The sequence below is a fragment of the Ambystoma mexicanum genome, chromosome 11 (assembly GCF_040938575.1).
Source record: "Ambystoma mexicanum isolate Mex_15411 chromosome 11, UKY_AmexF1_1, whole genome shotgun sequence".
NCBI lineage: Eukaryota > Metazoa > Chordata > Amphibia > Caudata > Ambystomatidae > Ambystoma > Ambystoma mexicanum.
The window spans coordinates 97,915,005-97,940,842 of record NC_090934.1 but is presented as its reverse complement, the minus strand read 5'-3'; the positions used below and the strand labels follow the sequence as shown (position 1 = coordinate 97,940,842).

Genomic DNA, 25,838 nt, shown 5'->3' with positions numbered 1-25,838 from the left:
GACACCCAACCCTTTGCCTGGATTTCAGCCCCTTCACATATGAGACGGTTTCCTGAAATCGGCAAAATATAAATGTGGTCATAGAAGAAGCGACACAGCTCATTTAAGTGCCTCGCCCGGAGGATCAAAACTGCAAGGTCCCCCTCGACAACCACATTTCAAGGCCTCACAGTACTCTGCTACTGGTAAGATGCCAGCCCAAATGCCGGCTACCCACACTGTACAGTGCTCTGCTGCTTTCGAGCTAGATCTGCACTTTAAACAAAATAAATAAAAGAAAGGCCATAGAATGCACAGTTTCCCCAAGATATCTGCACCTCAATGCACCACAATACACTGCGCCGCGCCAGCGTGAGTCGAAAGGTGGGGAAGAGCACACATAAGGTCCCAGTATGCTACAGCACACCAACTCAACTCCCCTCCCCTCCATGTCTGCTCCGGGGTATGTCAGCCAGCCACATGCACCCATTCTCAGTGCAGTTCACGTCAGAGTACAAAGCACATCAAGTTATAAGCGACTTGGAACATCGACCTACAGGATCATTGATTTTCAACAATTGATGAATGGGTTATGTCTGTCTACAGAACCATGCGCAGAGTACAGGTACTTTTTGCAGGTCGTATATAAAAATGTTAGCAGTAAAGTGCAATAAAAGTACAATATGAATAACAGATTATTAGGAGGATGGCTCACAAAACTGATATCATCGAATTGCATGTTAATATTTTTTAGGGTTGCAGAGTCAGGAGACACTGTGTGCAAAACAAAGAGGAGTCTATGTTGGCTTGGGATCAAGGATGCTATTTTTAAGGAATAGCTGCAAAGCACAAAGGGAGGCAGACGGATAAACCATGGACGAGACATACTTCACTTAGATTAAAGAAGGAAACATCTGCAAGAGCCAAGTATTGGACAATTAAAAGTGTATAACATCTATACAAGATAGAGTGAGCAAGTTTCTAGAGGCCAAGAAGAGCAATGACATCCAGTATAATTAAATCAAATAAGGTTGAAATGGACAAATTTGTGGTCTGAAGTCGAAAACGACTATTCATTAAGCCTCGGATGACGATAGTGATGTGCTTACACTCCCTCCAGTGTCCCAGAACAGAGTGCAGGCTAAAGGGCAACTACAGAAGGGAATCTTTGGCTCATGGCCGACTGATGAGATGGACTAATTGGGAAAGTGGGGAGTAATCCGACGCGATTCAAGCACCTGGGTTTCGTTTACGTGCTCCTACCCGAACCAAAAGTACACAGTTGGGAGAGCATGACAACCAATCAGTGGGTCAATGGGACAACCGGCTATACAATGTTGCAGAGAAATCCGCTGCCATTTTGTTCACTACAATCAGTATTATATGTATTTAGAGGTATTTTGAGGCGTGCCTCACAGATAAGAGACATTCAATGAAGTACTAACCCCGAAGTATTCTATATGTAGACATGTTCCCCGAACCAAATCCTCCAGATAAGTTGTATAGTTTGCTACGTTGAATGTCAGAGGACAAATATTGGGGTATAAGAACTCTGTGCAATCAAGTCTGTGTGTGAGAGTGCAATGTGCAAGCATCAGTCTGATGTCTGCCAGTTGACCCTGCTTTATTAAATTGAGAATAAAGCAGTACTTTGCCATATTTCTTAGTCTGTCCGGTTATTTGGTCTGAGATCTTTATTGGCAATTCCATCTAGCACAAGAGACGCTTCAAGGTGCTACAGCACATCTGCATCTCATTCCATAATGCAGTGTCACATTGGCTTAGAAGTGTGGTGGTATTTGCTATTCAGAGGTTTTAAGCTGCAGTGGAGAAGATCTTGCCCATGGCACAAATTATCTTGCTCACGTTCTGTAGGGGACTCTGCTTTGGTGTTCCCTCGACCCAATTAGCCCAGGTTGTCTGCCTTTGGTTGAGAAATAATGTACAGTGGGTCACAAGGGGATGGCTTATACTTATTTTGTTAGATTACATAAAGAAAAGAGTTAAGATAGTAGGAGTGATCCCTAGACAAGTATGACAATTCACGATCAAAATATGTTATTAGACAAAGTCAAATAAAATCACAAAACAAGAATAACAATAATGTACAGACCATTAGGAAAAAGGTGAATACAGGTCCAAGAAAATGAACACCTATACATGTGTACTTGGGAACATAAGTTCAAATAAATGAATCATTGATGTTTATGTAGCAAATATAGCATATGTATTCCAATGGGCTATGTAGTACACAAAAAACAACCCTACATGTTTCTGTCCATCAAACAATGACTGAAGGATATTCTTCAGGGGTAAACAAAATGTGCTGCCAATACAGTCTTCAATTGTCCTGTGTAACAGAAACCTTCAATTCATGACAGCAAAACATCTCATGATATATCCACCTTCAGTTAAAGATGCGAGAATCTACGAAAGCGAATAAAACCTTGAATCAGGCAACACTCCGAAACTCGTACAACTAATTTGAAATCGGGAACCAATTCCCACATCTCCACCAAAATACCCCAATACCTCTAGACAATGAATGCTAGCCATGAAGAAGAGCTAAAGCCTGAAACATGTATCGGCTCAAAGTGAATAAATAGAACTGCATATCACACTTTGAGTCTGCAATTGATTTAGAATCATTAGATTAGATTTATGCTTTGAATGGAGTAGAGCGTTGCCAGGAACCTAATCATACCTTTTTCAGTGTCTTGATGCAGCGGGTTATGTTCTCCCAATGTTTTCTCAACTCCTTTTCATCTTCCCAGTTCCCTTGTGTATGGATATTACACTGTGCAGCAGGTCGCTCAAGGATCGCTATACACTTGCACGGATATTCAGTAGCAGAGTTTGATGATGATCTATCCTCCGGTAAAGACATAGATCCTCTTCCAAATGTTTCTTCCCCTTCAGTGACGGGGTCTTCCATTAGACATCGTCTAGGTTTACATATATGGTGCGAGCTATTACGGTAGTTCCCGACCCTGCCTGTGGGTCTTCCTGGAACGTACCTCCCCACCCCTTAGTGCCCACTTACCTGTAGGAATAAAAAGACATCCTTCTGGGCTGCTTTGGTGAAGCATACTTAAAAATCATCACCTTTCTATGTGCCATGTTCTGTGTTTGCATCTGGCACTTTCAGACATGGTAGATAAGCACTTTAAGTGTCCAGTGCTTTAGTTAATCCTTCTGAATATTTGTGAGGGTAAGGAGCCATGTGCACAGACTCCTTATTCTTACGTTTTCACACTTTGGGCACCAACAAATTCAGGTTCTGATCTTTGGGCACCTGTTTCTTTGGGGACATGCCTCGTGATGCCAGGTTTCTCAGTCTGGTTTGTGGGGGCTGGGCTATTTACTACTGCACTTTGAGAAACAGTTTCATCAATGACAGTCTTTTTAAAATTATTATTATTTAATTCTTATTACGCGCCAACATGCCCATAGTCCTCAGGGCGCACACAGAACCACCAAGGACACAACAAGCAACCGGTTTTACAGAGATAAATGAGGGATAGGGACATCAGCTCCACTCCACCTGGCATCAGGTTAAACAGGGGTGTCCTTCGAGTACAGAAGTATTTGTGCCGGTTATGCGGAGGGCTGGAGCCTGGCCCATTTCAGACATTTTGGTGCCTGTGCTGGGGTGACGACAAATGTCTTTTGCATGGCATGTGCTTTCTGTGGCGGGCCACCTTAGTGTGGGTTCCTGCATAGGGCCAGCATGTTTCGCCATTTGTATAGCATGTAGGCCCGCCCCTAATTTCAGAATCCCTTTAGATGTATTCACATCACTCTTTCTCCAGGTGGCGGGACCCCTTCCGTTTCCAGATCACACTAATCTTGCACGCCAGTGCCACCCTACGTTGCATGTCATACGCTAGTGTCTGGAGGGATTTGCCACCAAGGTTTTGGACTCTTACTTCTGTATCGGGAGGATAGCTCCGAGGTAACACGCTCGCCTTGGAAGCCAGACGACTTGGAGCAACACAGGTTCGGTCCGCGCTTAGAAACCTTTGGGTATTAAGCGTGTTATTAATGACCAAATACAAAATAACAATTACAACATTTGAAAGTGTGTTCCAAAAGGAGAACAGGGATGGCACTTCATGTTCCATGAGAGGGACCTGGTACTCATAAAAGGCTGAGGTTTCAATTATACCCGAAAAACAATGAACCCACAGTGAGTGTGTGCGGCTAGGTCTTCTCTGTTGGACATGTATCATACTGCTTCATGGACTTCCACCTACACGGTTGCCCGACGGGTACCCGCATTTGAGGAAAAGCGAACACTACACAATACAGCAAATCTCTCTCAAGAGGCCTACATTCAACTGAAAGAACCTTCTCCCAGGTCCCTACCTGTAAACCTACTGGGTGTATAAGCTGGAGCTGTTCAGTATGCAGGATACATGTAGGAGAGCTACCACACCTCAACTGCACACACACAGAGGTCTCCCCTCATGGGGAAGGTTGGACTTCAGCCCATACCCATCAACAGTGACCCTAAAAGAATTAAGCGATTTAACGGTAAGCTCCTGAAGAGGGTTCAGACATTACAGGACTGAAACATGTAGGGAGGGTTCAGCACACCCATTACTGTAATGGAACAGAGGAGAGCGATTGCTTGGATGAGGTGGAGATTGTGTGATTGTATATTACGATTTACTTGCGTTTCTAATCCTATACATGTTCTTTCTTTTTGTAATACGTTATGTTCATGCAGTTTGTCATTTATATGTAAACTACGTGTAAAAGAAGGCTACTTTGTTGTTTAGGGTCCGAAGACAGGAAGAGGTACTACAATTAAATCATGTTCTCACAATTAAGTCGTAATGTTATGATGCAATGTAATCAAGGGAACCACACACACTGACTAGGGTTTGTTGTTTTTATAAATCGGTGACTGTACATCTTATAAGTGTCCTCCCAGCAGAACTTGGTGTTGCACGTGGAGTATTATCCATGAGTGCAGATGGCACCAGTGCACCCCGAGGTAGAGAATCCTACAATATGCGAGAGGCCATTCTCACCCGTCCCTAATGCTGGTGTTGAGACCGCCAAAGTCATTTGTGCCCATTGTTATAACTGGTTATTTATAACGCGCTTAATACCCAGAGGGTTCTATGCGCGGACCTGGGGATCGAACCTGTGTTGCTCCCCATCGTCTTGCTTCCAAGGCGAGCGCGTTGCCCCCGAGCTATCCTCTGAGTAATCGTTCGCGTCTTCGCTCCAAGACTCAGCCAATGGTGGGGAAAACACAATTTGAGGGGCAGCTACAGGACAGACATTGTGGATACCTGAAAACATAGGGCAAGTGATCGTGTTTACAGGAATGCACCAATCCCCCACCCCCTCCCCCATCGATGCCAATCTTTATACTTAAAAAAATGTTTAATACTCCACTGGATCGCCCATTGGATAGTAGACTATGCACAACACTGAACATGAATATACAACCGACTCACAAACCTCAGAAATCTATGCACAATTTGAGGCACAGGGAAATTAGTGATTTGCTCAGAATCGCACCTGTTCTAAACATGCGGAAGCCGGGAATAAAACGACGTGGAAAGATTGGCAAGGTAGCCACTAAATCGATCCTACAAAAAAAAAAAAACATTGGGGAGTGAGGGGGGAACTGGGGCTTTAGTGCTCTGGGAATGTACCAATGACCCGTTTTAGGGGGAACTGGGGCTTTAGTGCTCTGGGAATGTACCAATGACCCGTTTTAGGCGAACATTCCTTGGGGGCGGCCCCAAATTGCAACGGTTTCATAAAATGTACCCAAATGAGTCAACTTAATGAGCCCAATGAGTTTTCTTTCTGCCAGCTTCATGTTCCGCTAATATAGATCATATATTGATAGTCTCCATGTTGGGGAGGAAGGAAAACTCCGGGGCAAGGCGTTTGTATGCAAGCAAGACAACACAGGGCAACCCAGGTTCGAATCCCAATGCATTATAAAAGAACAATCCTAATGATATAATAAAAGCAACAGGGTCTACTGTGACATACTGGCCTGACCCATGCAACAAGCACAGCAAAGATGCATTAAAAACAGAGTGAAAGATTTCACAACAGTGTTCCATGCTTGGAAAGCACAGTGTGTGCCTCCACAGTAGCACAGAGCCGGGATCGGTCACAGAGAAACCGTATCGCTGCCCTGGGCCTTCCCCAATGGGGAACAAAGAGGCTCTTTGACGCTTTACACAAGACTAGCCGAAGTTTTGGCTGCGGTGCTCCGGCTGTCATAGAATCGCCATTGAGCCGGACTTCCCAATGCGATTAACGAAGCAGGGAAGGAAGGGCGACGAATGACAGTCGGGAACAGCCAGATAAGTGACAGCAGACAATGAGGCCAATGTGGCCCGAGAGGAGGCAGTGTGTTCTGGGGACCTATACATCCCCCCGAGCGTTTGCCTTCCAAGGAACACACAATATCCGGGGGAATTAAACTCTCCCGCTGTCTCTCCAGACATCGCCCAATTGTCCATGGTCAACTTGGCCAGTCTTGTGCGTGGGGAAAGTTTCAAAAAGGGAGAAAGGATGAAAACTCCCTCACTTAAGTGAAAACGCAACCTTACGTCTACCACTGTTAGATGTTAACACCATCTACTTCCCGGACTTTTAGCGAGATGTAAAAGGAACAGGCTGGGGCTGGGATTCCGGTGGAGTTTACAAATCATCTGTACGGAAAACTTTATTTTAAACATTTTTTTGGGAAAGTAATAAAAAATGTTTTGCAAAAATAAGTGTTCAACTACAAAAAGTTGTCAGAATTGAACTCTAAGCGGTCATGAGAAATCTCCACCTAGTTAAAGAAAATACAGATACATTAACCCTCTCGCCTCAACCTCCTCAGTGATCGTGGAAACCGCCCGACACCTAATTAAAGCACAGACCAATATAGACTTAGCTTGAAAACAGGAATTTGAGACAAATTATTTTCCGCTATACACAAACCGCCCCCGCGTTTCCCCACATTATTTCATTGGTTTCTGTAAAACAAAATCAACCTTTTCAAATCATGGAAAAACACTTTTTAGCCACCAAATGCTATGACTGGGAGGGTCCAGCCTCCTCAGAACGGGGTCTGGGGCTAGTTTGCCAGCCATGAGCAGCGGGCTAGCGGCCCGTCTGTTCTCAGTGTTGGTGATCTGCCTGGTGAACTAGGAGACCCAACAAGACTACTGAAAGAGAGGCCGGGATGTCTACACCAACAGCTTCCCTGATCACCCGCGCGCGGTACCTGGGAGGCGTCATCTGAGGCGATCTGTTGCGCTTAACAAGAGATCTACCTACATGCTGCAGGAACAGTCCGAACAGTGCCATTACAGAGTTCTTAGTCACCCTGCCGGGCTACAATGTTTCCAATAGTTCCTAGAGGAAGTAGGTCTACCCTCTTTAGGTGCGTGTAATTGGTTATTTATAACATGCTTAATACCCAGAGGTTTCTAAGCGAGAACTCAGGGATCAAACCTGTGTGGCTCCACGTCTCTTGCTTCCAAGTCAAGCGCGTACCCCCCCCACCCCCCCGAGGTATCCTCCCGCGTATAGGTGGCCAGTGCTACCTGTACAGAATTCTATATCCCAGTTCTTTCATCTGAACACTTGCTGCAGGGCGCCATGACAGCCCAGATCAACTCCCAATCACCAAATCCAAGTTTTCCCCCGCTTGAGCCTCCTCCCAACCCCCACACAGGACCATCTCGTTCAATGCTAAGCTGGGGAATCAAGAAGTTGGATCCTCTATAGGCGAGTCAAACTTAATGGTTACATGCGATTATAACTAATGAAATAAAAACAAATGAAATAATAACGAACGAAAAAAACAATCGCATTTGTTTTTTAAATTGGGGTAGCGGGCCCAACCCACCGCTTCCCAAAGCTAACCCCACCCCAAACCACTCCCCACAGGTTTTAACCACTTACCTCCCTATATTTATTCTTCGTTCTTTTTTTCGTTAACATTTAATTTGTTTTTTCTCTTGAAATCACTGCATACCAAACCTAATATCTCCTGTAAGGACCCAGGCAAGTACTTTCTAAGCTGCAGAGAGAAGTTCAGAAAGAGATGGGTTCCTTCTATTCAAGGCCTTCTCCAGGGGCAGGCGAAATGGGAAGCAGCCTGGGACAAAGATGGGTAAGGGGCGAGAGACAGCCTGTTAAATCTCTCACATGGGAGAAAAGAGCATACCTTGCATTTTGAGAGTGATTCAAAGGAGCACCACAGGGACAGAGAGCGGGGATGGAACCCTGTCTGCACCCTTCCACCCACCGCCCCAGCATGTTGCAGCCAAAAGAATAACTGGTTACTTGAAAGTCAGGACTGGAAAACACAGGCCCTGCGACATCAATTGCCCTGGTCACACTATGTGTACTAGGCAGTCCGTCTGATTGATAGCAAAACAAAAAAAAGAAAATACTAAATTTCATTTTTGAACGTGGCCATCTTTTGGAAATGCTGCTAAAATGTTGCAAAATGTAGGATTTGAGCATTCTGCACTTTTAGGAATATGTCAAATTCGAATATGCAGCATCAACACCACTAGTGGCCCAAAGTTTCACACATTCGATAATTGGTTATTTATAACACGCGCAATGGTGAAGAGGTTTCCAAGCGCAGACCTGTAATATTAAAGAGGTTTCCAAGCCCAGACCTGTAATATTGAAGAGGTTTCCAAGCCCAGACCTGTAATATTAAAGCGGTTTCCAAGCCCGGACCCGTAGTACCGAAGAGATTTCCAAGCCCGGACCCGTAGTACCGAAGAGGTTTCCAAGCCCGGACCCGTAGTACCAAGAGGTCTCCAAGCGCAGACCCGTACTACCAAGAGGTCTCCAAGCGCAGACCCGTAGTACCAAGAGGTCTCCAAGCGCAGACCCGTAGTACCAAGAGGTCTCCAAGCGCAGACCCGTAGTACCAAGAGGTCTCCAAGCGCAGACCCGTAGTACAAAAGAGGTCTCCAAGCGCAGACCCGTAGTACAAAAGAGGTCTCCAAGCGCAGACCCGTAGTACAAAAGAGGTCTCCAAGCGCAGACCCATACCGAAGAGGTCTCCAAGCGCGGACCCGTAGTACCAAGAGGTCTCCAAGCGCAGACCCGTAGTACCAAGAGGTCTCCAAGCGCAGACCCGTAGTACCAAGAGGTCTCCAAGCGCAGACCCGTAGTACAAAAGAGGTCTCCAAGCGCAGACCCGTAGTACAAAAGAGGTCTCCAAGCGCAGACCCGTAGTACAAAAGAGGTCTCCAAGCGCAGACCCGTAGTACAAAAGAGGTCTCCAAGCGCAGACCCGTAGTACAAAAGAGGTCTCCAAGCGCAGACCCGTAGTACAAAAGAGGTCTCCAAGCGCAGACCCATACCGAAGAGGTCTCCAAGCGCGGACCCGGGATTCGATCCTATGTTCTGCATCCTCTTGCTTCCAAGACAAGCAAGTTGCCTCTGAGCTATACTACCAGTAAATCCCTTTCAGGGATATTGTTTTCATGGTTTCATCGGGAGGCACAAATGCATTAGAAATGGAATTATGTAAGGTAGAAGCTGCCGATATCGAAGCATAAATGCTGCTAAATTTAGATATCTGTGCAGTAAGATTTCCTTTTTCTGTCACAGTGTGGTGTTTTACTGTGAACGAACATGTGCGCAAACACAGCAAAGCATTAACAAATCCACAGTCTTTGCTGTGTGTAGTGAAACTTTTTTGTTGTTGCTACCGAGATCACGCGCCCACGTGCCCTCCCAATTGGCCCAGTGTATTAGATCGCAGGTGCAAATTACCATCATTGTTGCCAGGACAGGTTCACATGCTCCAATCATAATACAGGTTTGGCCAGAGAAAAAAAAAAGGCACCCACATCCATGCCAGGCAGTCCTGCAGAATGCCACATTTTACCAACAGGCAACAGCGACTTGCAGTTCATTAGGCAATTGTGGTGGTCGATCTATTGAGGCGAAGCTTATGGCCCATCAAGTCTCAATCGTGCCGGGCATAATGTATGCGCTTGAAGTGTTCCCTGCCAGGGCTACTACATGGTTACCAAGCGTTGAGGCAAAACTTGTACGCCTCCGGGATCTGTCCCGGTTGAGGCCATCAGATTAGAGCTTGGCCTGCAATTCTATATGACCGCGCCCTGTACGTTCTGGGCCAACCTCAAGTATGGGGGGAGTAAGCATGACTCCATCCTGTACTACACAGTGAGCCACGCCAGTTATGGATTTATAAAAGAAACATATGGTCAGTTAAGTTTCACCCAAGTAACTTTAAGAGAATAAGATCAGGCTTCAAAGGAAGTCAATTAAACTGCACAACCAAACCCTGTCATGTGTAATGTTCGGTAATCAAGAAGCATACCCCACCGCCTGGCCCAAATCAGCACATTACCGAATACAACTCGAAAAAGAATATTATTAATAGCACACAGAAATGAATGCACTAGCCACGGGGCAAACATTAAAAGGTGCAAGCTACCAGCCAGTCATAAAAAGTCACTTGCCGCCTCAATTTGACACATCGCACACCAGTTTTTACTCGCCAAGAGCCAAAAATAGCCAATACCTAGTGGCGAGTACACATTTTGCACCTTGGCCTTACCTATCCATCCCCTCTTACCCCAATTCCCATAGCCCAGGTTACAGGTCACATGCTAATGCATCATACAATGCCACAAACTAGTGCCACATTTTACAATCATGATCGCACCGATCGATGATTCCATCAACAAGCAAAGCCAGGATTCTGGATCCACTGCTTGGTGGCCGATCGATGATTCCATCAACAAGCAAAGCCAGGATTCTGGATCCACTGCTTGGTGGCCGATCGATGATTCCATCAACAAGCAAAGCCGGGATTCTGGATCCACTGCTTGGTGGCCGATCGATGATTCCATCAACAAGCAAAGCCAGGATTCTCAGTGTCACTGCCCCCAAACGCATCACACAATGGATGGCATAAGACTTCAGTTTTCCTTTTGCGTGCTCGGTAGGCAATACAGATTTTAAGCTCAAGGGAAAGAACAGGGCGGTCAGATTGCCAGGCTTTTGCAGGGATAACCCTGCTTCACAGTTGCGGCCACTACATTGTTTTCCCATCAACAGAGATGCTTTTGTTGAGTCCTAGTTGCATCTTGACAAATAAAAAGGGCCTATACTAAAAAAAACTATTGCCAATCCTTACAACCAAGTTACAAATAGTGTGGGACAAGGTTTAAAAAAATAAATTAAAAAAAAGAAAAAGTGTTCATGAAATAAGTCAGGATGGTATGACTGGGTCTCCCTTCCACACCTTTTTAGCACAAGACAAGGCAGGACCTTTGAGCACAGCTCACTCCTTGGCCTTGCCAGCAAGAGGTTACAGTTCCTTTCAACGATGCCAGGACCTTCTGGGGCAAAGTCTCTTTTCTGCAAAGTCTCTTGCATTAAGCCTGCTGGACCATAAACAGTAAACATAGAAAAGTTCCTTCAGTAATCTTTCATGTGGGGGTGATGGCTCTTCGACCCCTTGCATCCCCCTCAGCAGGGCTTTGATCCTTCTTGCCTCCCTCATCGGGTTCACTACAGCCTTTCACTCAAAATGTACCATCCAAAAGTTTCTATGTCTTTTTAAACAACTATTCATTGTGGACATCCCTCAGCCGGGTTCACACTTGTTGCCACAATGTTCACGGGTATATCACAATTTAGCCTCAATTCGCAGGCATCCCTCCATCGGATTCATATTTGTCACTTTTACAGTTCACTCACACGTACAAAAGACTATCAAGCGTACAAGGGTTTTTGCTAGACCCTCGTATGACCACTTGACACTTCACATCGGCCTCTCGATAGTCATTTTAATAAAAAAACCACACAAATTAACTCAAAAAGGATCCAGTCAAAGTCCTTCGAATGAGCGCCCCGCTCTGCCGTACCACTCTGCTTCTGGGCCTTTCCTAGGGTTTCTTTAAAGTTCGAACATACAAGTTCTTTGTTTAACAATGTTGCCACATGCAACCTTGGGCCCAACTCAGTTCGGTTCACTATCAGTCTTCTCCGACTCACCGGCTGTGCTGAACTGTTGGGAGTTTCTTGTCTCGGCAGTCAAGGACAGCACCACGGCGGAAAGCGCTTCTCTCCACTTTGGCTATCAGCGAGGGAGGGCCCTGTGTGCCGTTAACACCCATCACGGACATCCCAGTCTTCGGATTTCCCTCTTGGAGGCTTTGCAGGTCTGAGTTGAAAAGGGTAAAGGCAACTCCCTCTTCTTTGTCCATCCAGGTCTCGCCGTCTTTCTCCTCCATTTAAACTGCCGGTCTGGAATGGCTGCTTTCTCATGCGCTCGAGCCTTGCTCAATGTGTGCTCTCGTGCTCCACCTTTTATCCCTGTGGGGAAGATAAAGGGCCGTCAGGTGTTCGTAGTTATTGTCAATTGCCTCACTCTGCCTGACCCTTGCGTTGGGACATGTCAGGTAAACGGCTCTGGTGCAAGTCCGTTGTCTATCATGGTATAGGAAAGTGTGTGTTGAAAAAGGGTGAGGTAGAGCTTTTGAATATCCTATGGGGTAGGATGGGGAAAAGGTGTTATAGGGGAGGCGGTACCACGTCTCACCCGTCCGTGTACCACTTCCACACCCGAGGACTCCCCACGAACCCCATCCAGGTGATCCTCCCGCACTGGTCCACCCCCGGGAACTGGATCCAATAGCGATGGGTGGGTCTTGGCCACCTGGATGACAGATCCCCGGGGACTAGCGGGTTAGACAACTTCAGGTTTCTCACAATAACCATTGATATGAAAATCTCTACAAGTTCTCTGACTGAAGCAAATGCCAGACTTGGAGGAGTTGAATATTATTCAAGAAAGGATGGAGTGCCTCTCTAAGGTACCCACTGGCATTGCATTAGTCCTTGTAGTCATTGGTGACCAAGAAGTACCTAATGTCAATTGGCAGCGAGTCCTTTAACTCATTATCCAGCAATACGAAGCGATCGCTGCGCCAGGCCTCCCTGGAATGGTTAGTAAAGTCTAAGCTGTAGATAATGTCGACTAGGTCATGACCAGATGTAGTGCAGCTATCAATTATGACCATCAGCACTGCTGCCAGCTGCTTGTCATGCGTAGCTGAAGTCCATAAAAAAACAGGTCTTATGCACCAGCGATGTGTAGGAGTAATCGCATGCAGCTGGATGCATGAGCTTGCAAACATCTCAAAGGACCCTTTCCAATCCGATTAGGCCCTCGATGGCTCAGGGTTTGCGTCCGCTTTGATATGGCTACGCGTCCAGACAGGATTAGTCCTCCTGGCCTGCATTTCCGTCTACTTGTTAAAGATCTTAAATTGGGGTCGTTGATCTTACCATGAGCAAGCTTGGTGGTTTACTCTCCACCGGGGCCAGAGAAGAGGCTTCAGCAGCGTTGCTTGACTCGGTCCCTTCCAAAGCTCTGGGCTTGCTCTCAAGTGAGTCTCTGAGGGTCTGAGCCATATGCTCAGCAAGCCCCTTCCTTCCGGCTCATTTAATCCTCTGTCCGGTATCCCGGTCTGCACCCCATCCAGAATTCTAAGTAACAAGTCAAATACGTTGCTCTCAAATTTCCACATATGCGTAAGATTCCCCTTTTCAATTTGCGCCAGACCTTGTTTTTAATGCTTCATTTACAGTTTGAGACGGTGCCCAATTGTTTCCTCCCTGTTGGCAAGGGTTGCTAAACGCGGGCTGCACATTGTTGGCCAAACACACAAAAGGCATGTCCATCCTTTTGCAGGCACGCTGAAGCTGGCTCCTCCTCAAAAGCTCCATTGGGCTGGCACTGGTCTCCGGGGGGAGGGGGGGGGGTTGGGTGCTCCAGCAGTTCAGTCTTCCAGGTGAGCGTAGACCTGCCTTAATGACCCCTCTCTAGTCTTTATTGGAACATGCAAGGCTCTTGTTCGTGTGGCATTTGGCCGGAGCGTTTTCTCTTCTCTGCCCAGTAGGAGGTTGCAGAGCTGGAAACTAACGTCTGAGTTGCAGATGATTTGGAACATTTTCTAGTACATACCCATATGTGATACCCAGGCATGCATATTCTGGGCATTGTGTGACACAAGGGTCCATGACATTCATCATCTCCTCTTCTTCTGCGACGCGTATGTGTTGACTGGCCAACTAGCGTATTAGGGTAAACATGGCGCCATGCTCCCAGTCTACTTTCGTCAATGCCACACAGGAGGGATGGGAGGACGAGAGGGGTGTTGAGCAATCCTTCAACACCCCCAGGTGGACCTCCTCAGACCCAAAAGCCCATGTTAGCCTCCACAATGGGATCTCTAAAGTGAATTCTTCACAGGCAGCATAGGAGCATCGTGCCGATCAGACAGCATATACGACTCTTTTCTGAGACGTTAACCGCAATGTTCCTGGAAGGTGCATGTTGCTTAACTACACCCAGCAGAACAAACATACTAGTGTGCAACTACCATTCAGGGTCCGAAATTAAGATTCAATGAGCAGGAGCTAAAACCAGCTCCGGAGTGTCTAGCATCACCCAGTAGGCAACGCTGGGGAACCAAGAGCGAGTATCCAGAGCACTGCAATTGAACTTATTTATAAGGGACGAAAGGTTAGTGTGCCCCTGTAAGTGCATCCACTTACAGGGGCACATTAAATTATCAGCATTAAATGTGAAGTAGATCATACCTAATTCTGCTTCGTTAAAATTCTCAAAATACACATTTCATATTACAAATGGAGGCATTTAAGGCACCAGTTTGCCTGCGAGGTCAAGAGTAGACCCTGGTAGCTGTTGGTTTCAAGATAACCAGGCTCTCCTAGGTTACAAGCAGGAGCTAAATAGCTCCCAGCAATTTTGAGCCCTGCAGTATTTGCAGATCAGCATCGTTCATATAAGGGTGACCAACAAATATTTGCTGGTCACTTCCGGCTCCGAGATCCCACCACCATCAACAGGATTAGCACGGGTTGGGTGGCAAAGTTCCCAAAAATAAGTTGAGACTGCCCTCTCCACAGAAGACGCGCCAGCAAGACCTCGCATAATAAAGTTGTGGGTTGGGGGATGGAGAGAAGAGTAGAGGTCCACCCTACATGCCTCGATAAAAATGGAGTTAACTTTTTAAAAATTATTTAGGGTGTTGGAGGGAACAGGAAACAGGGTGGCTATTGTTTGCTTGAGCTCAGATGCACTTTACCTGCAGTTTCTGCATCACATGCAAATCAGTGCACAAGATGACAGGTGGCATTAAACCCGCAAGAGAATGGTTCTGCTACCATTGCAAGGCATATTCAACTTTATAGTACTTGGTGAACTGCGTGGCAGTACGAGCGGCTTCGGATGTACAAGAGCAACAGGGTTCGGGGTGGAAGCCCCACTGAGACAGCTATACTTCACACTTCCCAGGTCAATGATCCTGAAGCCAGCCGTCGCCCTCTCCGAGCAGAAAGGGCGACAGGTGGCCTGACGTAGTGCTGGCTGATAGAAGTGTAGCTGCACACATCAAGATGTGGGATGTTGGGTACAAACTGAGGTGCAGAGTGCTTTGCTGGGTGGTGCCCATCCATTGTCGAGGGTTCTAGCACCATTTTGGGTCTGCTGTGGCAGAAGCTGCTCAGGAGGGTGGGTAACTGTGACCCTCGGGGGCCGGGAGGTGGGGGGACGTGAGGTGCACAGGCCACGAATGATATCTATGGTTTAGAGGCAGGCTAATTTCCATTAAAGTGGAGTTGTCAGGAGGTGAGAGACAGATTTGAACGTCTGTGTGCTATTCTGGGTGTGCTATAGGTTCACTTCCCACGGGTCATCAGCACCTCTGACCACAAGATCCATACTGCTCCATCTCCTTTTATACTCCATTGGTAAAAGACTTATGGGCCATCTAAATAGCCCGCGGTTGAACTCTAAATAGCAGGGTTGCCCGGGGCGCCATTAGTCCCCCACCACTTCAGCTTGGGGGAGTCTTTCAATGTCTCTCCCGAGCTGGTGTGGTGGGAGAAGAAACAGCAGGAGCTTTATTAAAAGGACATGCACCCTACATTTAATAGCAATAGGGCACTGGAAGCATCTGCACGAATTGAATAATTTGCTCACCCCACAATAACAAGAGGCATGCAGGGAGAAGAGGGCATCGCCACATTTCTGTTTGCCGCTGGGGCCCTGCCACTGCTAAGGCGGTCCTGTTTACTAACAGGATCCGGGAACAAACCTTGGGCAGTGTACTGTAGGAAGTTAGGCTCTGCATTTCATCATTAGGCTCCCCATTTCATCATTCACATTTTAGCAAAGGTTTGAATGTTAACTAGGGCCAAGGGTTTGCGACTCATAGATGGAATCAGAGTATGAGATTCAAGCTCAATCTAAACAGGTACCAGTGCACAGAACACTTGCTAGAAAATGATCACTTTGTTCCATGAGGCCATTTTAATGGGCTGAATTGCACTAAAAATACTAACCTGAAACTAATATACTAACTTACCCCTGCCCCTTTAACATACAATTCCCATAATAACATGTAGTGCAAATCAATCCATTATATGAACTGGATGCAGATTGACATAATGCACGGTGGTCTGGAAAGCAAAATAAACTTTAAACATGCATGCCGAAACTGCGCTGTGTAAGATGAGGTATGTGAAGATCCGTTCATATGAAGACATCACATGGCCCCGGAGCAGGAAGCGAAGGAAGGGGAGATGTATCATTTTCTCTTCAGCAACGCGGTTTGCACAATGAGAAAAGCACAGAGGAAATCACATGCTATTTTAGTGGGATGATCTGGTCAACGGGAGGTGCTTTTGAATGCTAGGGGGCTTTGTGAAAAAGGTTTGAAGAGAGGGCTGGGCATCCATACCTCCACTCACTGACTAAGGAGGCAGTGCCGCTTCCTGGAAGGACGGAGTCTCCAGTGCTTGCGAATTGACCGATGGGCAGGTGGGCAGGGGTGTGGCGGTCTCTCCTGGGTTGGCAATCCTTAGAAAAGCTGCAGTCTCGAGCAACCTTATCTGTGGTCACTGCCAAGCCGAGTCGGGAATATCGTCAGCTTAACCTAGGTAAATATGCGGTTAAGTGAGGGGCATGTAATGTGCATGTTGATACTATGTAGCATAGATTAAATAATTCAGTTCATTTTTAGGCGCTGCATTAGCAATAAGAAGTTAAACGTGCATGTAAAACTGTATTTATCTACGTTTTTCTGCAAGTTAAAGAGTATTTATCATGCCAGCTTTTGTTGTGAAGTAAAGGCTGATAACAGGCACATCTTGGCACATTATCGCAGATAGAGCGCTGAAACCCATTTCAGGAAAAACCTTGCTTATGTTGGGAATTACAACGTGTCGCTCTGTGTAACTTGCATATTTTTAGTCTAAGATTTCTGCATTCAGTCTCATTGGCTTGGTGCATACAGAGACAGAACATGTGGTAAGAAATCTCAAAGGATAGTCACAGTAAAGTGGAGAGGCTGAATCAATGTTTTGTATTTCATTTGAATGCTTTATACACATATATTTCAAAACACAACCAAAAGGGCATAAGAGTGATGTTGTAGATAAAACTTCACAGGAGATCATGAGCCATTTATTCAGAGTGTACTAAGTTCAGCATTTGTTTATCGTTTTGAAATGAGTCTCACACTATACAATACCACCACAGAACAATACCACGAAATACTAGATATAACCCCCAAATAAATCCATCACAGTACCCCAGAGGTTTTTATCGCCAGCGCCCCATATCAAAATAATTTTAGTGAGACTCGAGGGAGTTCATACAGAACTCATTTTAGGGAATTACTCTTTAGCACAATTATATTCATTTTTTGAGATTTGGTGATTTTATGCAAGCTGGCGACAAAGGAGGGCTACCTATATATTGATTGGTTTTCAAGCGTCTTTAGTCATTGGTATTTAGCAGTTTAACGGATTTTAATAATGCGGTTGATGGAATGTACCTTACTTCCGGTAATGTTAATTGCTGTGATGCTTCTTGCTATGGTGGGATGAGAGGGGATTAACTTAAGGTCACTTGATGTACTGCCTTTGAGGGTACTGAACTTACCACCGGAGAATGCCGAAAACACACGATCTCCATTTGTTACTACTGGAGGATGGAGTTGCCTGCTGACACTAATCCTCTACCTGTTCCGGTTTCTCATTAAGAGCACCCGGGAGAGATGTGCCAGCCAATCAGACAGTTTTGAACGCAGGCGTGCATTCATAATGTTGACCGCATCCCACAATGGCCAATCAGCTCTTCTGCCCTGTCGCCATCCTTTTCTCTTCACTCACCACCACACCCACCCACTTACCCGACATCAGACGTCTCCCTCTCAAGCTCTCCATCCCAGCCACGCCCTGCCCCTTTTTGGTTTTGGACAAGTGTAGTTTTCTTTTAATAATTATTTTTTTTAAAAGGCAAATCTAAACACGCACAACGGACCTCAACTCTTCTCCATTTAAAAAAGAAAAGGAGGCCCAAAAATCAAATCTATCTGTAGTAAGGGCCCAGTGCGCTCCCACAAACACCATCACAAACTAGGTGGTATGCAAGGACTAGCTACGATGAGAAGTTGCTGTTCAGTGATGGCCTCTGTTCCCCGTAAAGCAAGCATCTGAAATACCGCAAGAGGTGCATCTACTTAAGAGGTCCTGCATGGGAAGAAAAGACCCACCTTGTTTCGGTCGAGGGCTGGCAGAAGCTGGAGAAGGGGCAGGCGAGGCTCCGGGAACTGGGGACGCTTGACCACTCCTTGGAACTGGGGTATGGGGACTAGGCAATTCTTTTAGGGGGCTCTCCGTCGTTACGTTGGCCAAGGGGCTGGCCGTTGCATCACTTGTAGGATCTTTTGGGTGGGTTTCAAGATCCTTTGTGGGGGTTACAGTTCCATCTGAAGGTCCATTTGAGGACCTTGGGGTCTCCTTGGGGGATTCCGTATCCACAGCTTGCTGGTTCGTCTCCTCCACTTGTGGTTCCGCCGCTGCAGTCCCATTTCCACAGGTCACCTGGTCATCTTTAAGAAGCACCTCAGCAGCTGGAAGACAAAAACACACATCTGGTCAGCAACCCCTTACACTATAATCGTTTAAAGACACAAACCAGGCCATTTATTTTAACTCGGTTAGATTTTTAACATTTCTTACACTTTAGAAACTCTTTCATAAATCTTTCAACACTGCATTCTAAAACTATCCCCTCTCAGAACGGGGGCATCTTCAATATGTTTAGCAGAGCACGAGATGAAATGGGGCGATACGTGGAACCCTGGGTGTGGAGCAAGGGATGGACTGGGAGCCTAAAGGCAGCCCTGGAAAGGTTTTTCATAGCGCACCACATTACATAGACCGTGCAAGCAATCATTATCCTGCTAAGCAGAGTTTGGGGCGTTCTCCCTCAGGGAAACCTAGAACAAATTGCTCCAAATACTGATTTTTACAGCACTTTGTCCAGATATGGTATCAAAAAAGCAGTCACACAACAAAATACTGACCTATTACATATATTAAGAGAGGAATAAGATTCTGGAAGTTTTACAACAAAAATCTTTATGTGGTATGTGGGATGAGGGATGAGGTGCGATCAGCCCCATCGATAAGCCACTTTGACTCCCTAAAAACAGGCACACTCCCAAAAATGAAAAAGAGGGAGTAAAAATACTCCCAACAAGAAAATAGGAAACGGACACATAAGATGCCCAATCCCTCTTTTCACCCACACAGCTGTATGGATATGTGTGAAACAGTAGTACAGGCAGTGCCACAGGAGGAAACCTCCATTATCACTGCCTGATGTGAAGAGGTCAAATGTATTTTACTAGGTGCAAAGAAATAATTACGAAAACACTCCTGTTTTAAAGTAAAAACATTTTTACTCGCCTTCAAAATGCTCCCATTAGCAATGGAATTTTTGCCCCCTAAAAAAAAATTTTGCTCCCATTTTTGAAAAAAAAAATAGAGTAAAAAACTCCCACCTCAAAGTCCCATCTGGAGCACTGGCTGTGATGGGGGAAAAAAAAAAGGAGTTTGTGCACCGGAGAGAGGGTAAAAGGAGGGGGTAGAAACATAGGGTACCCCCTACAAAAGAGGCCCAGAGTGCAGAGGCCCACTGGGAAATCTCCCGAGTTCCCTGTAGACCAGTAGACCCCTGCCTGGAGCTGGGCGATTGCTCCATGAGGGCTAGTTCGACTTGCGTGAGATTGTGGACTTATGGCGGGTGCACGCTATAACTCACAACCTACTTAACACGCAGCACCCAATGGCCCGATTGGGAAGAAAGAGGAATCTGCTCGTTGTCATACCCAAGCCCCATCTGCCTGCACGGGTGCATCTTTCATTTCTAAAATAATCTACAGCTTCTCCATCTTACCCGGCCATTAAAACCGCTTATACCCTACCACAAGATGGAAAATGTCAAGCTGCAATCTACTAGCCAGCAATAAAAAGTCACTAGCCACCTCAGTTCTACACAGAGCACACCATTTCTTATTCACCAATGGCTAATGTTAATTTTCCACCCTGCCCTACCAGGTGCCAAACCACCCATATTAAGAGGAAACCTCTCCCCTGCTCCATCATAATTATTATAATCATTAGAATTGGTATTATGCTTACGCACGTTATAAAAAAAAAAACAAAGAGGTTTCTAAGCGCAGATCCGGGATTCGAGTCTTAGTTGCTCTGCGTCCACACCCAGGATTTGAACCTGTGTTGCTCAGTCTTTCTTCCAAGTCGAGCGCGTTGCCACTGAGCCGTACTACCCATGTCCCCCATCGTGAATTTTCAGTACCAGAAAAACAATGTATAAGTCTCTGGGCGCTATATATTCAGTGAAGAAACTTTCATTGAAAGTGACATTACAGTAAAAGACCGTGGAACACATTAAAACAGAGGAATCCGCCAGGTATGGTACCCATGGCAACCATAACTCAAGTCACTGCCATGCACCACTCACGACTTCACACATTGAGACAATTTTAATGGAAAATAACCTCTGGACAATAACCTGTAGTAGCCATTTGGGATTTGATTATTGTGAGCGCTCCAATCAAATGTAACACTTAAAGCAGTTTGCAGTATTGCTGTTTCTTAGCAACAGTTTTTGGTCCTCGTGCCTTGCAAGGATACGCAGGGCATGAGCAGCAAATCAAAAATATGAAAATTCGCTACTCAGCTAATATTTTAATTTTTTAATGCCTCGTACAAATGGTCCCCGATATGTTTCCTAAAGTTTCAATCTTAGGGGTTAATAGAACATACATATTTCATCCATAAAGCATTTAAGCGCGATTGGTGATATGTAAAGCATATATCCTAGGCTCTTAGTGCGAGGAGGCAAATGGTTCGAGTATCACGTGCCATCATTTGTTTCAGCTTGCGGGAAGTGGGCGAGTTCGGCCATTTCCTTCATGAGGTGGTAAAACTTTAATTTGCTCACACCCTCTGTCTGCCACGTCTTCTTCAGGGCTGGTTAGATACCATTCCAACCAAACTCTGGTCTCCCCAGTAACATGGGTATTCTCCCTTGAAGGGATTGCCAAAATGTCTCATCTCTCCATATTCAATGTAAAGGCCCCGTTCTCTCCCCCCACCCCCTGCGCCCGCATACCCTAAAGAGGGAATTAGTACCCCAAAAAGGGAGGAATGCCTCCATTAGAACTCTGGCCCTTTGGTTCCTCAACACTTCTCATGCCATTTCCCTTTGATGGCTTAGAAGCACGATTCTCTGCCGGTACGTTGCGCCTGCTTGCTACACTTTAAAATTCGGTGGCACCAATGGTGACGAGCAGATTATGGTTGGCTTTAAGAACCAGAATTAAAACACTGTAGGTTAAATCATAACTTTGAATTAAGTAAGTGTCTTTTTGGTGTGAAACTGTATCCGGGGTGAGACAGAATAGGATGACCCTGCGTCTCCAGTTGTAGTATTATAAATAATAACTAAAAAAAAAACTAAAAAACGAACACTGAAAAAAACGTTATGGACATACATTAAAAAACTCTCCATGCCCACTCAATGTACCCAGTTCATGATCCTCTGCCATGCCCAGTCTACAGCTGTCAACGGCCTGATCACTGGGTTTCTGCTTACCGGAACGCTGGTTGGAGGATCGAGAGGACTTGACCGTCTTCTTGGAGGCCCCGGTTTGTGGGACGTCCTGGATGCGGTGGTCACTGGAGGCACTAGACTCCGTCTCCTTCCCTCTGAGGCGGTAGTAACCCCAGATAGGGTTGGGGACCGGTTCCCCAGCACCACAGGCTCACCTCCCTGGATTTACAGTGTCTGAAGGAAGTGGAAACACCAAACCGGGAGGTGATGGATCTTAAAAAGGTAGTACCCACAGGGAGCCAACCCTGAAAGATGGAGGGCAGTCGAGGCAGGAAGGAGCAGGGTACGGCAGAGGATAACAGAGAAGGAACATAGCTGGACAAAGGAAGGGGGGGGGACCCCCGCTATAGGCAGAGCAGGACAGGAACAAGGATCAGAGCAAAATAGAACGCAGTACATAACAGGAGCGTTCGGATGCACTGTTCCTCGCGTCACTGAGGCCACGCACACAATTAAAACTGGACCTCAGCTATGTCCTAGCACGCAATGTGCTTGAATGTGCCCACTAAGTGCCAGTAAGGAGTCCTCCTGTAATGGCCACCGTGGCATCCATGTTTCAGGCGCTCTGCCTGCAGAACTTCTTGCCAAATTCATCATTTGTCTTGAAAAAGACACAGATTATTCCCCTCCAAATGTCCTCTGCTAAGGGTTGGGTCATTTCCCACAAGACTAATATGCCCCATTTCGATTCTTTATTTCCCAGCAGGTAATTCACAGACAAAGTCCGGTCTAAGATGGCGGCCGCACCAAAAACGTTAGCCCACCGCGATCCCAATCAGAATGCCTCCCCTAATGGACCACATTGCTTTACTCAAAACCAGGATGTGCCAGCCCAGGCCAGCCAAAATAACCAGCCGGGTACTGCAACAACAGCAGCAGCATGGAGCTCCACGGACCAGCCCGCGAGGTCCCAATGACCAAGTGGATTGGGGTCATTTGTGGCCACTTTTCCAGGAACTGCTGTGCCGATTTTTACAAGACCAAGTGAAAATCAAGCACATTAGCCAGCGTCTCCTGCAAGCTTAGCACACATCCTTACTGCCGTTTTTGCTGTAGGCACAGTTATAATTTTAAAAAAAACTTTGAGATCCCACCTATAATTTCCCCAACCACCATGTATGGAACCAGGCGTGCTAGAGGGTTGTTTGGGGGGGGGGGGGGCTATAGCACTGGGTCTTTTGGTTGTAGCCCCATATAGAAGCTCAGGGGATAAAACCAAAAGGCTAGCTAGCCCAGAGTCCCGACTTTAGCGTAGCCCCATATCTTTCCCAGACCTAGCAACACCCCCGATGGAACAGTACGAAGGCTGGAATGCAGGCTACTGGCTATTGGAGGCTATATTCCAAGCTCGGTCTAAAGAGAAGTAAACATCCTCCAATGAAGTGTTAGTACTTGCACCAGAGGGTTCGATTATGTAGGATGTGACCACAGCAAAGGTTCAAGGTCCGAAGGCAAAGGTGACGAACGAGCACTAAAGTCACCCAGCACATAATAGGACGCGGCAGGAAGGGCTCCGCTAGAACAAGTGGTCTTCTCTTAAGAGATTTGAGAATTTGCTATTAAGAGTTAGTGGTGGGGGAGCGGCAGCCTCACCCGGGGCTTCCTATGGCAGCGTGTCCAAGTTTCCTTGCCCGGTACCCACTGTCCATATCAAAGTGAAGCTGCTACTGCGCTGTTCACTGGGGGCAAAGCTTCATTCTAACCTTACGGATTGGCTGGAGAGCTGGAAACGGCGAGAACAAAAGAATGATAAAAGTTAGGCTTCTTTTGATGGTTAGAGTCTGCTTTCAACACCGATTGGCGAGAGAAAAGAAAGCAAGCTCCATTTTAAAATGATCCCAAGATGAAAAATAATCTCGGAATTCAGACTCCCGCGAGGCTAGGAAATTTTGGAGTTTGGTTAGCTATGCCAGTCCAAGAGGCAGGCTTCCCTGCTGTGTGTGATGCTTGCTTGCTGAGCTGCCTGGTGCATGTATGTGTGTAACGGGATTTATAAAGCGCAACAAAGACCTAGAGGCATCAAGGCTCTATAGGGAGAGCGAAGTCACCAAAGAGGAGAGGACCACACGTTAAAACAGGAACGTTTTTAACTACTTGCGAAAGATGGATAGAACGCGATTACTCCCGAGATGAAGAGGGAGTGTTCCACAAAGACGGGGCCAGTACAGAAAAATATCTGCCTTACGCACGAGCATGTCGAAAACGGGGGACAGTCAGCAGAAACTGGTTGGACGAGGGAAGGAGTCTCTTAGGCTGATAGAAAGAGGTTCCTCTTCGCTGGTGAAGGGCAGCCATTGAGCTACGGTCACCAAGTCACCGCTTCCATCCATGTTATCCAGTCGCGTCATTGTGAAACATTCCTCCCGCTCTCCCATTGGCCATCGGAGATCTGAGCGTGTGCAAGGGATCATCAACCAGACCAGCCCAGCTGGTTCCTGATGCCACCGTCTGCATCAGGTCACTCCCTACGACGCTCCTAAAGTGCTAAACAGATCGCTTGCTCATTGCAAAGAGGATGCCAGCACCTAGCACTGCCCATCTTCTGACCCGCTTACCGTTTAAGTGAGAGGAGTTTCCTTTTGCAATGGATTTAAAAAAAAATAAAAAAAAAAATAAAAGAGGCCGGAGTCGAGGCTTAATTGCACAGAGGAATTTAAAAGCAGAATACGTTTGGTAAATTAGCCCTTATCCATGGGATTTAAACTCTGGCTACATCAGAATATCGTGGGACTGCCCAAGAGGTGGGGCACATGCCGCGTTTTCAGCCAGGAAGTAAGAGAGGAAAATTAACATGACAAAGTTAGTATAGGGATTTTTATTTTGTTTTTTTTAAACCTGAAGGTATTTGCAGAAAACAACAACTATAACCAAGTGTGCATGGCCTTATGTGGGCATGAAAGGGAAAAGGTTTGTCAGTGCTTCACGAGAACTACAGAGTGCAAGTCGCCTTTAAGTGCAAATCCACTTTGTGAAAGATCTAACAGTGGGGCATTTTTTAAAAATATAAAATACTATAAAAAGGGAACACTGCAAAAAAAGAAGAAACTAAAAAAAGCTAAGGATACCCCACTTTCCAGCAAGGACCATATTGAAGTTTGACAAAGGTTTTTGGAGGGGAAAACTCCTCTTTGAGGATTCAGTAAAGACAGCTGTTGCAGGAGAGATTGGCGAGAAAGGGGGTACGGGCAACTTCATAAAGATCCCAAAGTTAGCGCAACATGGCAAAGACTAATTCAATTTTTTACTGCATGCCGGCAGATATGGGTTTATTCACAATTGTATTGATTCATTTTTCAAGGCAACGTGTCATTTATGCAACCATTAAAAGACATTTGCCTCAATCATGCTAAGGGGGCTTGCTAGGGAAGCATGGTGGCTCAGTAGAGTTCAGGGGGTTTCACGTTTCCCTGCAGGCCGGTTTGATCAAATCTTGGTTCACAGAGTCCGATCGCAGCACTGCAGAGTAACATTTCCCATTGCATGCCCCCTCTCCACTATTCTCCTATGGGGGGTAGACCCCCCACAATCTGCCACACTGTCCTCCCTCCACTACTTACCCTGTGTTCGGCGGGGAACACCCCCTCCGGCCCACTCTCCGTCATGTTCCATCACCCTGTGAGACACACACAGAGTTTTTGATCGACGGTGAGTTTGCAGCAAACAAATCGGCTGGAACGGTTCGAGGACACAGGACCTGGTGGCTCAGCTATAAACTGCAGAAGAAAGATGCCCAAATTCTGCCAACAGCTTCCCCATTTTATCTCATTGCGTGATTGTCGGCAAATCATCA

At 46.3% G+C, this 25,838-nt stretch overlaps 1 protein-coding gene across 4 annotated transcripts in view; it reads right to left on the bottom strand.

Annotated features, from left to right (window-relative positions):
- MAP7D1 (MAP7 domain containing 1) overlaps positions 1–25,838 on the bottom strand; it is a 382,583-nt gene that overhangs the window by 176,277 nt on the left and 180,468 nt on the right. For all 4 annotated transcript variants that reach the window (XM_069622620.1, XM_069622618.1, XM_069622619.1 and 1 more), the window contains exon 2: positions 18,618–18,977. In XM_069622620.1, coding sequence (XP_069478721.1) covers positions 18,618–18,977 — 360 coding nt within the window. The remainder of the gene's footprint in view (positions 1–18,617; positions 18,978–25,838) is intronic.